The sequence below is a fragment of the Hyalella azteca genome, unplaced genomic scaffold (genome assembly GCF_000764305.2).
Source record: "Hyalella azteca isolate HAZT.00-mixed unplaced genomic scaffold, Hazt_2.0.2 contig13536, whole genome shotgun sequence".
Taxonomy (NCBI): domain Eukaryota; kingdom Metazoa; phylum Arthropoda; class Malacostraca; order Amphipoda; family Hyalellidae; genus Hyalella; species Hyalella azteca.
The window spans coordinates 104,850-116,320 of NW_025943454.1; the positions used below are offsets into that span (position 1 = coordinate 104,850).

The 11,471-nt window shown below is 39.2% G+C and overlaps 1 protein-coding gene across 1 annotated transcript; it reads right to left on the reverse strand.

Annotated features, from left to right (window-relative positions):
• Positions 1 to 776: 776 nt before the first annotated feature.
• LOC108679867 lies at positions 777 to 9,434 on the reverse strand. Its single transcript, XM_018168597.2, has 6 exons — positions 9,241 to 9,434; positions 4,544 to 4,798; positions 4,023 to 4,358; positions 3,590 to 3,838; positions 2,857 to 3,219; positions 777 to 1,360 (listed from the first exon to the last, which is right to left on the reverse strand). The coding sequence occupies exons 2-6, from the start codon at positions 4,778 to 4,780 to the stop codon at positions 1,259 to 1,261; spliced, it is 1,287 nt and encodes a 428-aa protein (XP_018024086.1). The 5' UTR covers positions 4,781 to 4,798; positions 9,241 to 9,434; the 3' UTR covers positions 777 to 1,258.
• Between the last annotated feature and the right edge of the window lie 2,037 nt (positions 9,435 to 11,471).

Here is an 11,471-nt window from a genome sequence, read left to right on the forward strand (position 1 = left end):
ATGATAATGATCATCGTGAACATGATAACATGAGATAGATGATATGAGAAGAAAGAGTGAGAGGGACACACATTCAACTTATTATTTGCCCCGTCTTTTGCTCATTCAAATTATGAAGAGATAGCACAGGTATTGAAGCTTTCAGTAATTTAATTGGCGTACGATGAGTAATTATTGTGGTGAATGTGAGGCCATGGTGACACGATTACCAAGGCGTTATGAGGAATACGGTGCAAAATTGCACGCTTAAAATTTGCAAGTCTTCCATTGTTGAGATAAGTTATTAGTGACAGCGAAGTCAGCACTAGTGCAATATGAACAGATGATCAGATGAAAAAAGTACAACAGAAATTTCAAACTGTAAAATGCTTCCATTATAAATAATCGTAAAATTATAACCTAAATAAAAACTTTATTAGAATAATTGACGCTATGAAGCCCAGTTCTACTGCTAGCAAGGCCACGAAAAAAAAACAAAATTTAATTAATACCTAAATTAGTTCCTACTATAAAATTTGGCAAATATTACGACACATGTTTGTTAAGCATAGGATAATGTTGTGCCTCTAAGTTTGTCCGATTAGCGTGTTACATCAGACCTGCAGAGGTACTGTCAAAAGTATAACGAAGTCAGAAGTATAAACTGTTCGAGTTCTTCATTCACGTTCACGTGAGACAGGGTGGCCCAAAACTGTTTGTTAAAAATCAAGCATGCTTTTTTTTTATTTAAGTGAATAAATTACGTAAGTTTTACTAGGAAAATTTTTTTACGAAGAAAAATTGTCATAAGAAATAATTTAGATGAATAACTATTATATTCAAATTTCGGGATATCCGAAGCATTGCACTTATCACAAAACACATTTATGTCAGAGCAGATTTTAAATTTTACTTAGTTTGCAGGTAAATAAATAAGAATAGTTTGCAGCAACAATGAGTGACAATCGTTGAGCTTCCTTTCTTCTCAGTTATTCAATTTATCTCGAGCATAACTGTTGAAGTGATGCACTAACGAGCTGCATTTTCCTGAATCTCATAATGGGCTAAATGGAAAATAAATAAATAAAATATTCAAAAATGAATCAAAGTTTTGTCGAAGTTATTAAATGTGTTCACACGAATAACGCTCATCATGAACTATCTACAGTAGAGATGAAAAGTGATCTCAGGACGCATGAAGCCTTCTTCTCGGAAGTAGTTCTACGGTTCTACCTCATCCACAAACAATTCAAAAGATGTATTCTACTTGATCTTTCATCTACGCGATAGTTTTCTTGAGGGCGTTCAGTTGACGTGCCAAGGGATCAGATTCTTGGATGAACCTCTTCTGTATGGATTTGAATGATTCTTGATCAGCATCCTGCAAAGATGAGAAAATACAGAATGATTTTAAATAGTAAGGAATAATTTTATTTTCATTTTAATTATAAAATAACGTAACTGCACGGCAGAAATAGTTTCTGCTTCAGTGGACCTGTAGGGGAAAATTTTGCTAACATCTGCTGCAAAAATGTTATTTTTGCAATTTAAAAATATTTGTTTGTTGATATCTAACAAAGGGAGTTTTCTTCTCACATCTAGAGAGCGTGCGATTGTTAATATCTGCCAACGTGTGATGTTAAAAGTCAATGAATGCTTTTTCGCTCACATCTACTTAATGTATCTCTGCTCGCATCAACCTAACTTATTTGCTCACACCTACTTAGCGCATATCGGCTCATGTGCTTCGATCGCGCGTTTGCTTCCCATTTATCTAACATTTCTAAAAAAAAACGCCTAAGAACAGACGGTGCGTCTCTACAAGATAAAGTTCCCCGGAAGGGACGGTGCAAGTCTACGAGATACAGCGCCCACGAAGGGACGGTGCGCGTTTACGAGATAAAGTTCCCAGGAAGGGACGGTGCAAGTCTACGAGATAAAGTTCCCAGGAAGGGACGGTGCAAGTCTACGAGATAAAGTTCCCAGAAAGGGACGGAGCGTCTCTACGAGATACAGCACACAGGAAGGGACGGTGCTTGCCTACGAGATACAGCACACAGGAAGAGATGGTGCGTGTCTACGAGATACAGTTCCCAGAAAGAGACGAAGCGTGACTACGAGATAGGACACAGGAAGGGACGCAGTGTGTTTCTAACAATATTTTGAGTTATTGCAAGCTGCACCAGAGTCGGGGGCGGCAGCGCCGTTGCCGTCCGTGAGGTACATCTCACTTTAAGGAGCGAGTGGGCGGTGCGCTGTGCCACGTCTGCCTAGTCAATAGTTTCAGAACCTCGCTTGCAATTGCTACGTGACTCTGACGAGGGTCGGCGATATTCGCTCTTATTGTTGAAGTTGGCTCTAGCGAGGATACAAATTTTGCAATCATAGCGCAAATGATCTATAAATATTGTTTTGTTGGTCAATACAGCGGAATCATGGCTGAACGACTAACGATTTTGCGCGGTAGTGCTATCGTGGCACCGCCGCAACTCCCACTAACTTTGGCAACAGGTTGTACCTGCGTTGTCCTGACAACGCCACTTCCAGGGCTTCTCTAATCTCTAAGTTTTCTCTTGACAAGGAAGTCTTATTGTGATTCATGGCTTCCATGTGCAACGTCAATGGTGTTTTTTTTTATATCAGTTTTAAATACAACAATAGGTTTAATGCACACCTAAGAAATTGCTAGCTACGTCACTTGCTTCTTTTTTTCAAATTTAATTACTACTAGCTGTTTTGTCTCAAAATTCGGTTTAAACATAACCCGACAATAGAATGAAAACTATCAGAACATATGATTACATTCTATCACTTTCTTAGTTCTAATTATCGTATGGATTCATCAGTTAATTATCAAATTGATATACATTTACTCACCATTCGTGCTTTTCGTTCCGTTTCGAGGTAATGCTTGAGAGCTTCGTATGCAGATTGCACGTAAGGTGCCATCGTTGAGCCAGTTCCATCCTCAGCGCCGGATGCATTCGGCAACGCGCTTTTGGTGCCGACTTTTACAACTTCGACAACTCCGCTCGTTCTTGGGCTTCCGGCTGGTGTGTCAAGGACAGGAGAAGAGGGCTTTGATGTCAGTGACTTGTCTGATTTTGCCATCGCCTCAACTGGACCGGAAGTCGAGGAGGCCAGAGACTGAGCCAAAGGAGCTGAGTTTAGGCTCTTCTTTTCTACTAATTCCTGCTGATGCAACCCTGAGCCAAAAGCTGAGTCTTTGGTGTTTTTCTCCTGGAAATACATGCGCAAATTTGTGTTAATGACTACTCTGTACATTTATTGTAGACTTACTTATATCGAAAGGTTTATTTCAAAAGTATCACATCAAGAACCAACACATCAGTAAGTTTATATTTAGTTGAACCCTTCTTACGATTTTGTTTCGACATTTAGAAATTTGTAGAATTTCATTCGTATCTCCATTAGCTTTTTAAAAGGAACGAAGAGTAAATTCTACAATAAATTGAATGACCTTGGCAGATTTCCTTTACAAATTCTAGGAATCATGTTAGGTTCTTAGAATTTGTCATTAAAGGGAACGTTTCAAGAAAAATGAGAGTAAGCTCAACACTGTAATAATTTTCAATCAGTCTAAACTTACCTCCTCGAGGTGCTGAACGAAGACAGGCCGGCGGACGCTTGTCGCCGGCACCATGACGGGCTCTTCCTTCTGCCCGCGCCGCTGGCCGATACTGTGCATGGACACTACGGACGGGTGGGCAGATGCCACTAGTCTGGCGGTGGTCCTTGATTTGGATATTCCGGCGTTTTGAGGTGATGAGAGAGCTGAAGACCGGACTCGCTGGTTGTCGCTCATGAACGGTAGAGCGAGGGACTTTTTACGGTGCACCTGAACGTTCATAAGGTAAATCGTGAAAATTTTTGAGAATCAAAAGAGTTAACTTGATGTCAAATAGCATCGATGGCATGAATTTTCAGTTAGAATTTGAACACATGAAATTATAGTAAAGTCGTAAAAAATACTAGGTAATTAGGCGAACAAATTATGATTTTTCAGATACCATGAATTTTACCTTCTTTGTAAGAGCACGGAGTTGATGTTCAGTGTTTTCTTCCATGCGCGCTTCCCTCTCCAGGGTTTCGAGGTCCTCCAGCGAGTATTTGCCAGCGATGTGGTCTAGCATAAGTTGGGCCAGGGCCAAGTCTTGCTCTGTTGGCTCATTCTCCAGCATATCGGAAACTGCGGGAGTTTGTGGGACGAAACTAGGACTACCAATGACAGTGCTAGGCGCTTCATCGTACCACATTCCATCGTAAGTTTCATCAGTAGTTTCAGGGTAATCGTAGGACTGATAATCCGGCTGGATATTAGTAGATCTTAGGTACTGAACGAAGGGCTCCGCCCGTTGCTGCAAGGAAAGAATAAGAAACGCTCTGTTATTCAGGTTATCCATACTGACTCAAATTGTTCATGATAAAGGAATTTTCTTTAATTATACTTCACTTGCACAAATCTCATGCATAAACACAAAGTTTACCTATGTTTAACACGACAAGTCACTCAGGTGCTTTTCACTATCGCTTCAAAACTCACGGAGATTCTCCTGGGTCGGTGAGCAATAAATCCCTGTTGGTAAGAAGGCTGGTATTCTAAGTATCCGTACTGCGGTTCAGCCCTCTGCTGCACCGCCTGTAGGTACGTCGTCAGAAAGTCGTTTAGCGAAGCTCGGTTCCTGAGCACTCCTTGCGTGCTTCGGTACGGCATGGCGGTCGTCAGGGCCAATGCTACGGTCACGGTTACGGCTGTTCTCAGCATGGCATGCATCTTCATTAATTGTCTTTCGCGGATCTGAAACAAAGAAATGTTCTTTTTTGAAAAAAAGAAATTTCAGCCGAAAATGGCTTCGATTAATAATTTAACATAAATTTTTATTCTTACTGGGCACTGAATTGTTATCAGTCGGGTAAAATAGGTTGCTTTCAGCTACGTGCTAATGTTCAATGGAGAACAGGGCTCAATGGCGAACAGAGAGAACATGGTTCAATGGAGAACTGGGAAAACAGGGTTCAGTGGCGAATAGGGAGGGCAGGGATGAGGAGAGAACTAGGATGTGAGATAACAGGGATGAAGGGAGAACTGGGAGTTCTGTTATTCGAGGCGGCCGAGATTCTACTTGGGTTGCTAGGCAACGCTCCGGGCTTCCTGATGTGACCGCCGCTATACGGATCTGCCGGAGGTTTGATTGCATTTGCGATGTAAACGTTGCAAAATAGGAATGAATTCATTCATCAGTGAATTGAGTTATCGTTCGATATTTAGAAGCATGTTTTGAGAACCAATGAAGGGATTGATGAATGGAACGTCATATAAAATAGAATCCAATTAAGAGCGACGGAATTGAAAACTTCGTCATCGATTGCTCGCCACTGGAAGTTTGCGCGTTTCCTGGATGCCAGAAACGATGAATGGACGGTAGCAGAAGCTGCGTTAGTGCACTGCGATATTTATTTCTAAAATATTCACTTGAAATAACTCTATCAGCTGACATTTAAAAATACGCATATTAAAACTATCAATGAAATAAGTGATGCGACAGATTATATGACTTGAGCAATGTCGGGTCTGAAAATTCCCGCCGAAATGGTCGCGGTCACGACAAACACGGCTCAACGATGGACGTAAAGTTAAAAATTATGTTTCAGCTGATCCAATGGACCAGAGATTATTTTACAGCGTAATGAGAGAACAAAAATCTAAACAAGTTCGCAATATTCAAGATCGGTTGAACAAATCCTATGTCAGTCATTCGTATAAATTTATAGCAAGGCTGGATTCGTGTCCCATTCTCAATGTGCATTTAGCGAGACGCAAGCTTCAGCTGTCGAACCTCGTGTATATTTCATGAGGGTGGAGACGTTTGGGTGTCTCGTCGCCAAGGCAATGGGCGGCTCGATAGAAATGACGTAAGCTTGACGTCAGTCGCACTAAAAACCCGTGACTATTTCCAGCGTGAGGGCTGCATTAAAAGGCCATTTTAAATGACTAAAGGTATGTAATTCAGAGTGTAAATTCAATACGAATATCATTGGTCATCCGATCTCGAAATATGAATAATATTCTTCATTGCAAGCTCGTAGTTCCGGTCTTCGAGTTAATGGTTTCATCCATGTAGTTAACTCGAATATAATCAGTATTCAGCATCGCACGTGTAAATTCAAGTTCAATTTATACGTACTATGCACAGAAAAAATTTAAAATCTATTGATAAGTGTTTTAGAGTAACTATCTGATATAATGATGATTACTCGATATGGGCGGGTAGAAAATATTTGCCAAATTACATAAACAAAGAATAATATACTTCTTTTCCATGTTTCCTCGGCCGGAAAGAGTTCGCCGCAAATTCGAAGTTATGTTACATTTCTTTGAATTGAGAAATGCACTGTTGCAAGTACGTTAATCAGCAGTCGCAAGTGAGTAACTGTATTGATCAGAAGCCCAATCATCAAAGCGTATAAATGGTCGGCTATTCTTGGAAAGGCCGTAAAAAGGCAACCTTTCTGAGCACGCTCCTCAACAGCCGTTATCTAGCGCAAGGCATTATAATCGGTGCTGCATTATTGAAGAATGAATCCTGAAACATCCTATGTATAGGAAGTTTTATATTAGAATCGTATTGAAAAACCTGCCTGAAAAAATCGTATTGAACCAGGAAATGATCGAGGCACGAAATAAGTGCAGCTTAGAGTTCGGTTAATAGACATGATTACATGAGGACAATAACAGCTTTTCAGTCGATTGTCTTTTATCTTGTGATAGTAAATAATAAAAAAGTTACATTTCGTTTTAAACTTGCAAAAATGATTAACGCTTGTTTTAATATGAGGTTTTTACGTTAGTAATATTTAAACATAATATCCGAAATTTGCTGGGTAATTCGTGCAGAGTCGAGTTAAAAATAAATTTGACGAAAAGCGAATCTTAATCACATAAATTTTCACTCAAAACGAAAGATTACATAGAGCTCATTTCCATTGCTTCGATATTTAAGTCAATGAAGGGATCTCTATTCATGCTGAAAGAATGTATACCATAATCATGAAGATTACAACCTAGTAGTACTGATCAAAGATAGCTAATACTAAAGTTGGAGGTAATTCTGGAAGTTAGGCAGTTTTGCGGTGAGTGAAGCCGACATAATAACATGAATGCCTGACATCGGGCTATTTTAGAAGCCCCCAAATCGTCCCAGGCGCTCAGACTCGGTCATTTGGGAACTTATGGCGCCACAAGAACATTTCCAGGCTCAGAATAGAAACGGATATGACCCAAGTTATGAACTGGACAGAGGCTGTGGGCATTATAAATAGCAAACCCAAAATAAGACTAGGGTCATTGCATGACATGGTCTATCCTTGTGGGCATTAACAGAGTGCGTGTTAATAGCCGTGACCCTGAGCTGTATGTTATTTAGGCGCGGCTGAAGGTAGCGTCCTGGGCTAGTTTGACGCAAAGTAGTTTATATTTTAGAGAGGGGCGAAATTGATATTAAAAATCCAACATAAGCAAAGCAAAGAGTATATAAGGCTCGCAGCAATAAGTAGACAAACATAATAAAAAACAGATGTTATTCAAATAGCAGATTATAGCGAAGCTCCCAAATTGTTCATGTCAGGTCTGATGGCAAAACTGGTGGAGTGTTCACTCCACTCGCTGTCTTTTGTAACCGCTGATGCCAAAGCGGGTGGAGTGTTCACTCCAATCACTGCTTATTTTTATCGCTGATGGCAAACTGGTGGCGTGCTCGCTCCACTCAAAGCTTATTGTTATCGCTGATGCCAAAACTGGTGGAGTGCTTACTCCACTCACTGTCTATTATAACCGCTAATGACAAAACTGGTGGAGTGTTCACTGCACCCGAGGCTTATAATATTCTCTTGTACTAGAGCTGGAGGGGTGCTCACTTCACTCACTGCTTATTATATCATCTTGTACCAGAGCTCGTGGTGCCGACAGAAGTACAGGATGAATACATGTCCTCTTAATTGTACCAGAGCCCGTGGTCAGCTTTCAAAACTCGCTAAGTGAACGTAAGTACTTACGCTCTATTTTCTTGTCTATTATTGGTGGATTTTGCTTGAAAGGCCGTCAATGATTGGCTGATGAACTTACGATCTCTTAACTTTTTTTGAAAGTATGTGCACCGAGCCCATACTTTCAAAAAAAGTTAAGAGATCATTGACGGTCTTTCAAGCAAAATCCACCAATCATAGACAAGAAAATAGAGCGTAAGTACTTACGTTCACTTAGCGGGGTTTGAAAGTATGGCCCCTGACGGCAGTAAAGGATGGATAAATGCCATTACGGAAATTTTGTGAGGTCGCATTAGCTGTATTGGCTCGACAGCGCATTTGGAAGTTAGATTCGCTCAAGCTCGAGAAGTATGTGATAAACGTAAAGATATCCGGCTAGAGAGACCGAAAAAAATAAATATTTTTTCGTGGCAAATATTAAATTTTATTCTGTACACATTAACCTGTTGAATGACTATTTTTCAAATAAAATGAAAACTATATTAATTTCAAATAAAAGACGGAACATTTCATAACAGTAAATTCAAATAATTTTGGGCCAAATAGTTTCGATATCAATATTCATGATGAATTATGCAATCTTCATCATTGATAACAAAAACTTCACAAAATCAACGAGCAGCAAAAAATTTCTTATAATAACGCTTTATTGTCCCATTTCCAAATACAATAACGCTGATTTGATTCATTTCCAAACATAATTTCCAAATTAGATTTCGAATCAGACTTTGACGAATCGCAAACTTCCAATTCATTGAATGAAATTTTTACATTCACGTGATAGGTGTGATTGACGTTCGTAACATATATGAAATAACTGTTTTAATCTATGCATTCATCGTGAATTGGACATTCGTTTATGTTTCACAGTAAATAAAGCGTACATCGAACACTATTAGCGTACGGAGAGAGGAAATTCCCTTTATTTTGTTCACTAAAATTAGGACTATTAACGAACTGGCAAGTAAGCACCAATCTGCAGTTCCTAACACTGATCATCGACGGCTAAATTCCACTAATAATTTTTTATTGTTAAGTCCTAAATTCTTGAAGCCACAAATGCGGCTTATAATTAGACATTTGGTAAACAATTCACTACGGGAATGTTACTTGAATTAAATAAAACTACACAGAAATGATTAAAGGACGAATGTACAAAACAATTGTCGGAAACAATGAAATTTAAGGTTTACTCACCGTGTACGATGAACGGTGGAGAGATGTACCGTGTATTAACCAGTTCACAATTAGCAATCACTTTTCTCGAAATAGTAAGCCGTTAATAACAATGTTCACTGATAATCACAAGTCAAGACACCTTATTAGCAGGGCTCAGTAGCTGCAGCAGCCACAGTAGGTCGTTGCAGAGATAACCGTCGTGGTGCAGATGTGGCGCGAGATTGGCCTCTGAGAGAGTTCCCGAGTCTTATATAGCTGACTGGAGGGACAGAAGCTTGGGTTCCACACTCCTACGCGACTTATATAAATTTCTATCTTCTTTCTATGTATCGCGAGCCAAAAGAGGATGGAAGCGAGTCTGCCATTGGTTGTTGAGTTCCCTATTGATTACTACCGCAAGAAGCGGCCAACGAACGTGCCTCACCCCTGACGTGTGATCTGCGGACCAATCCGAGGGCTGGGCTCACTACAAAAGGGAGGTGATGTACCGAGGGGTGGCAGGCCAAGGCTTCGTTCAGTAATACGGTCCTCTTATAGAACAGTGACGTCATCGGACCGTGGTGGGGTTAAGTGGGGGTTTTCCAACTGTTGAAGGTTTGGGGCTCAGCTTCCTCGGGGTGTATGGACGGATAAACTGATTCAGCTTCTCCGAGGGACCAACGCTCCCAGGCAATTTCTTATTGCGTCTTTGTCATCTCTAGTAAATTGAGTAAATTTGGCACAAATCCACGGAGAATGCTTCAAGCATTCAAGTATCTAATACCATTATTACACTACTATTAGACATAGTGCTGGTCATCGATTCAAAATTGTTGTAATGCATACATATGACAAGTTCAACCAGTTGATAATCAATCTTACAAATGTTTTTACCAATTGGAATTAAAAAATGCTCAGCAATACTGAATGGAAAATGAAGTAATGAAAGCAAATTTACTTCATTTTCATTTGAGTATTTTTATTACTTCAGTAGTTATTCTGAATATCAGTATTAATAGATAGAAAAAGCCTCAGTAACACTAAGGACTCTTATATCTGAATACGCAACATGCAAGATCTTTATTTTCAAGATATTGGAAATAAAGCAAAATTTATGAAATTTGTGGAAGTGCATGTGTTCGCCAGAAGTCTGGGATCAATAAAGGATGTCAATATCTGTCATAAATTCTTTTAGAGATAACATAGATATCGTTGTGATCTTCAGCGAGGGTGAAATTTATATTGGTTACCACGTCTGAATTGCAACGGACTCGCACAACGTTTTTTTCCAAGCATCACAGGGTTAAACTGCTATGCTCGGATAATCGGTCGAATTAACTTGTCTACCACCCCCGCTTACCGTCGTTAACCTCTTATCTTACCACACAACTTTCTCAGTAGCATCAGGTTAACCTGCTAGTCTCTGCATGTTTTTTATATATGAAAATATGTGTTAGTTTCTGCTTTCTTCATTGTGTAAAAGCCTCACTTGGTATCACAGGTATCATCGTCGCGTTCTACGCAACGTATTCCGAGTGTATGCCGTGGTTCAGATTTAGAATGACGAATAATTTTTTATATGAATTGCAGTAATTTGTCAAGAACATCGAGACGTTACTAATCACCCTGATCAGAAATAAAATGTGTTCAGGTGCATAAAATAATGAGGAAATAAACATCTTACGTAAGGTTTAAAAATGTATGTTCGATAATTCATTGAGTAAGAAAATACGAACAAACCGTCTGCAGCGCTCGCTTTTCTTGCCCTATATAGTGAAACTGCCACTACTAGTATAAGTATAAAAATAAGAATTAAAATTCGTTTAAGAAGCATTTTCCGCACTATCGCAATGATTTACTAACTGAAATCACACGAAGTAAAGAGAAATACTCATTCAAATCCATATTTTTTCCCCCTGCTCTGAATTGTAAACGAAATGAAATCTTTCATTATGAATTAAATGCATCCTTCATCAGATTTAAATTTCATTTAATTTTACCACGTTTTTCTTAGTTTCGTTTCGTCTCTAATCCTAGAAACTTGAAATTTGGCATTCGTGCTTATGCTGCCTAACAATTCAAGATTTAATCATCAGAAGTATTGAGTTAAAAATTTTTTTATTAAAAAAACCTAAAAATACCCTAAATTCGCAAAAATACATCCTTCTTCAGATTTAAATTTCATTTAATTTTATAATTCATTTCAAAATTAGTTCGAAACCATCAATGATTCATCTACGAGAAACAAGATGTGATATCCAGGCAACATG

What these genes read in the sequence shown, in the direction of transcription:
- LOC108679867 (XM_018168597.2), bottom strand. Translation starts at nt 4,780, where the DNA reads ATGAAGATGCATGCCATGCTGAGAACAGCCGTAACCGTGACCGTAGCA. An exon ending in ACCGACCCAGGAGAATCTCC is followed by an intron (nt 4,359 to 4,543) that starts GTGAGTTTTGAA and finishes CTTTCCTTGCAG; the next exon opens with CAACGGGCGGAGCCCTTCGT. An exon ending in TCCGTGCTCTTACAAAGAAG is followed by an intron (nt 3,839 to 4,022) that starts GTAAAATTCATG and finishes ATGAACGTTCAG; the next exon opens with GTGCACCGTAAAAAGTCCCT.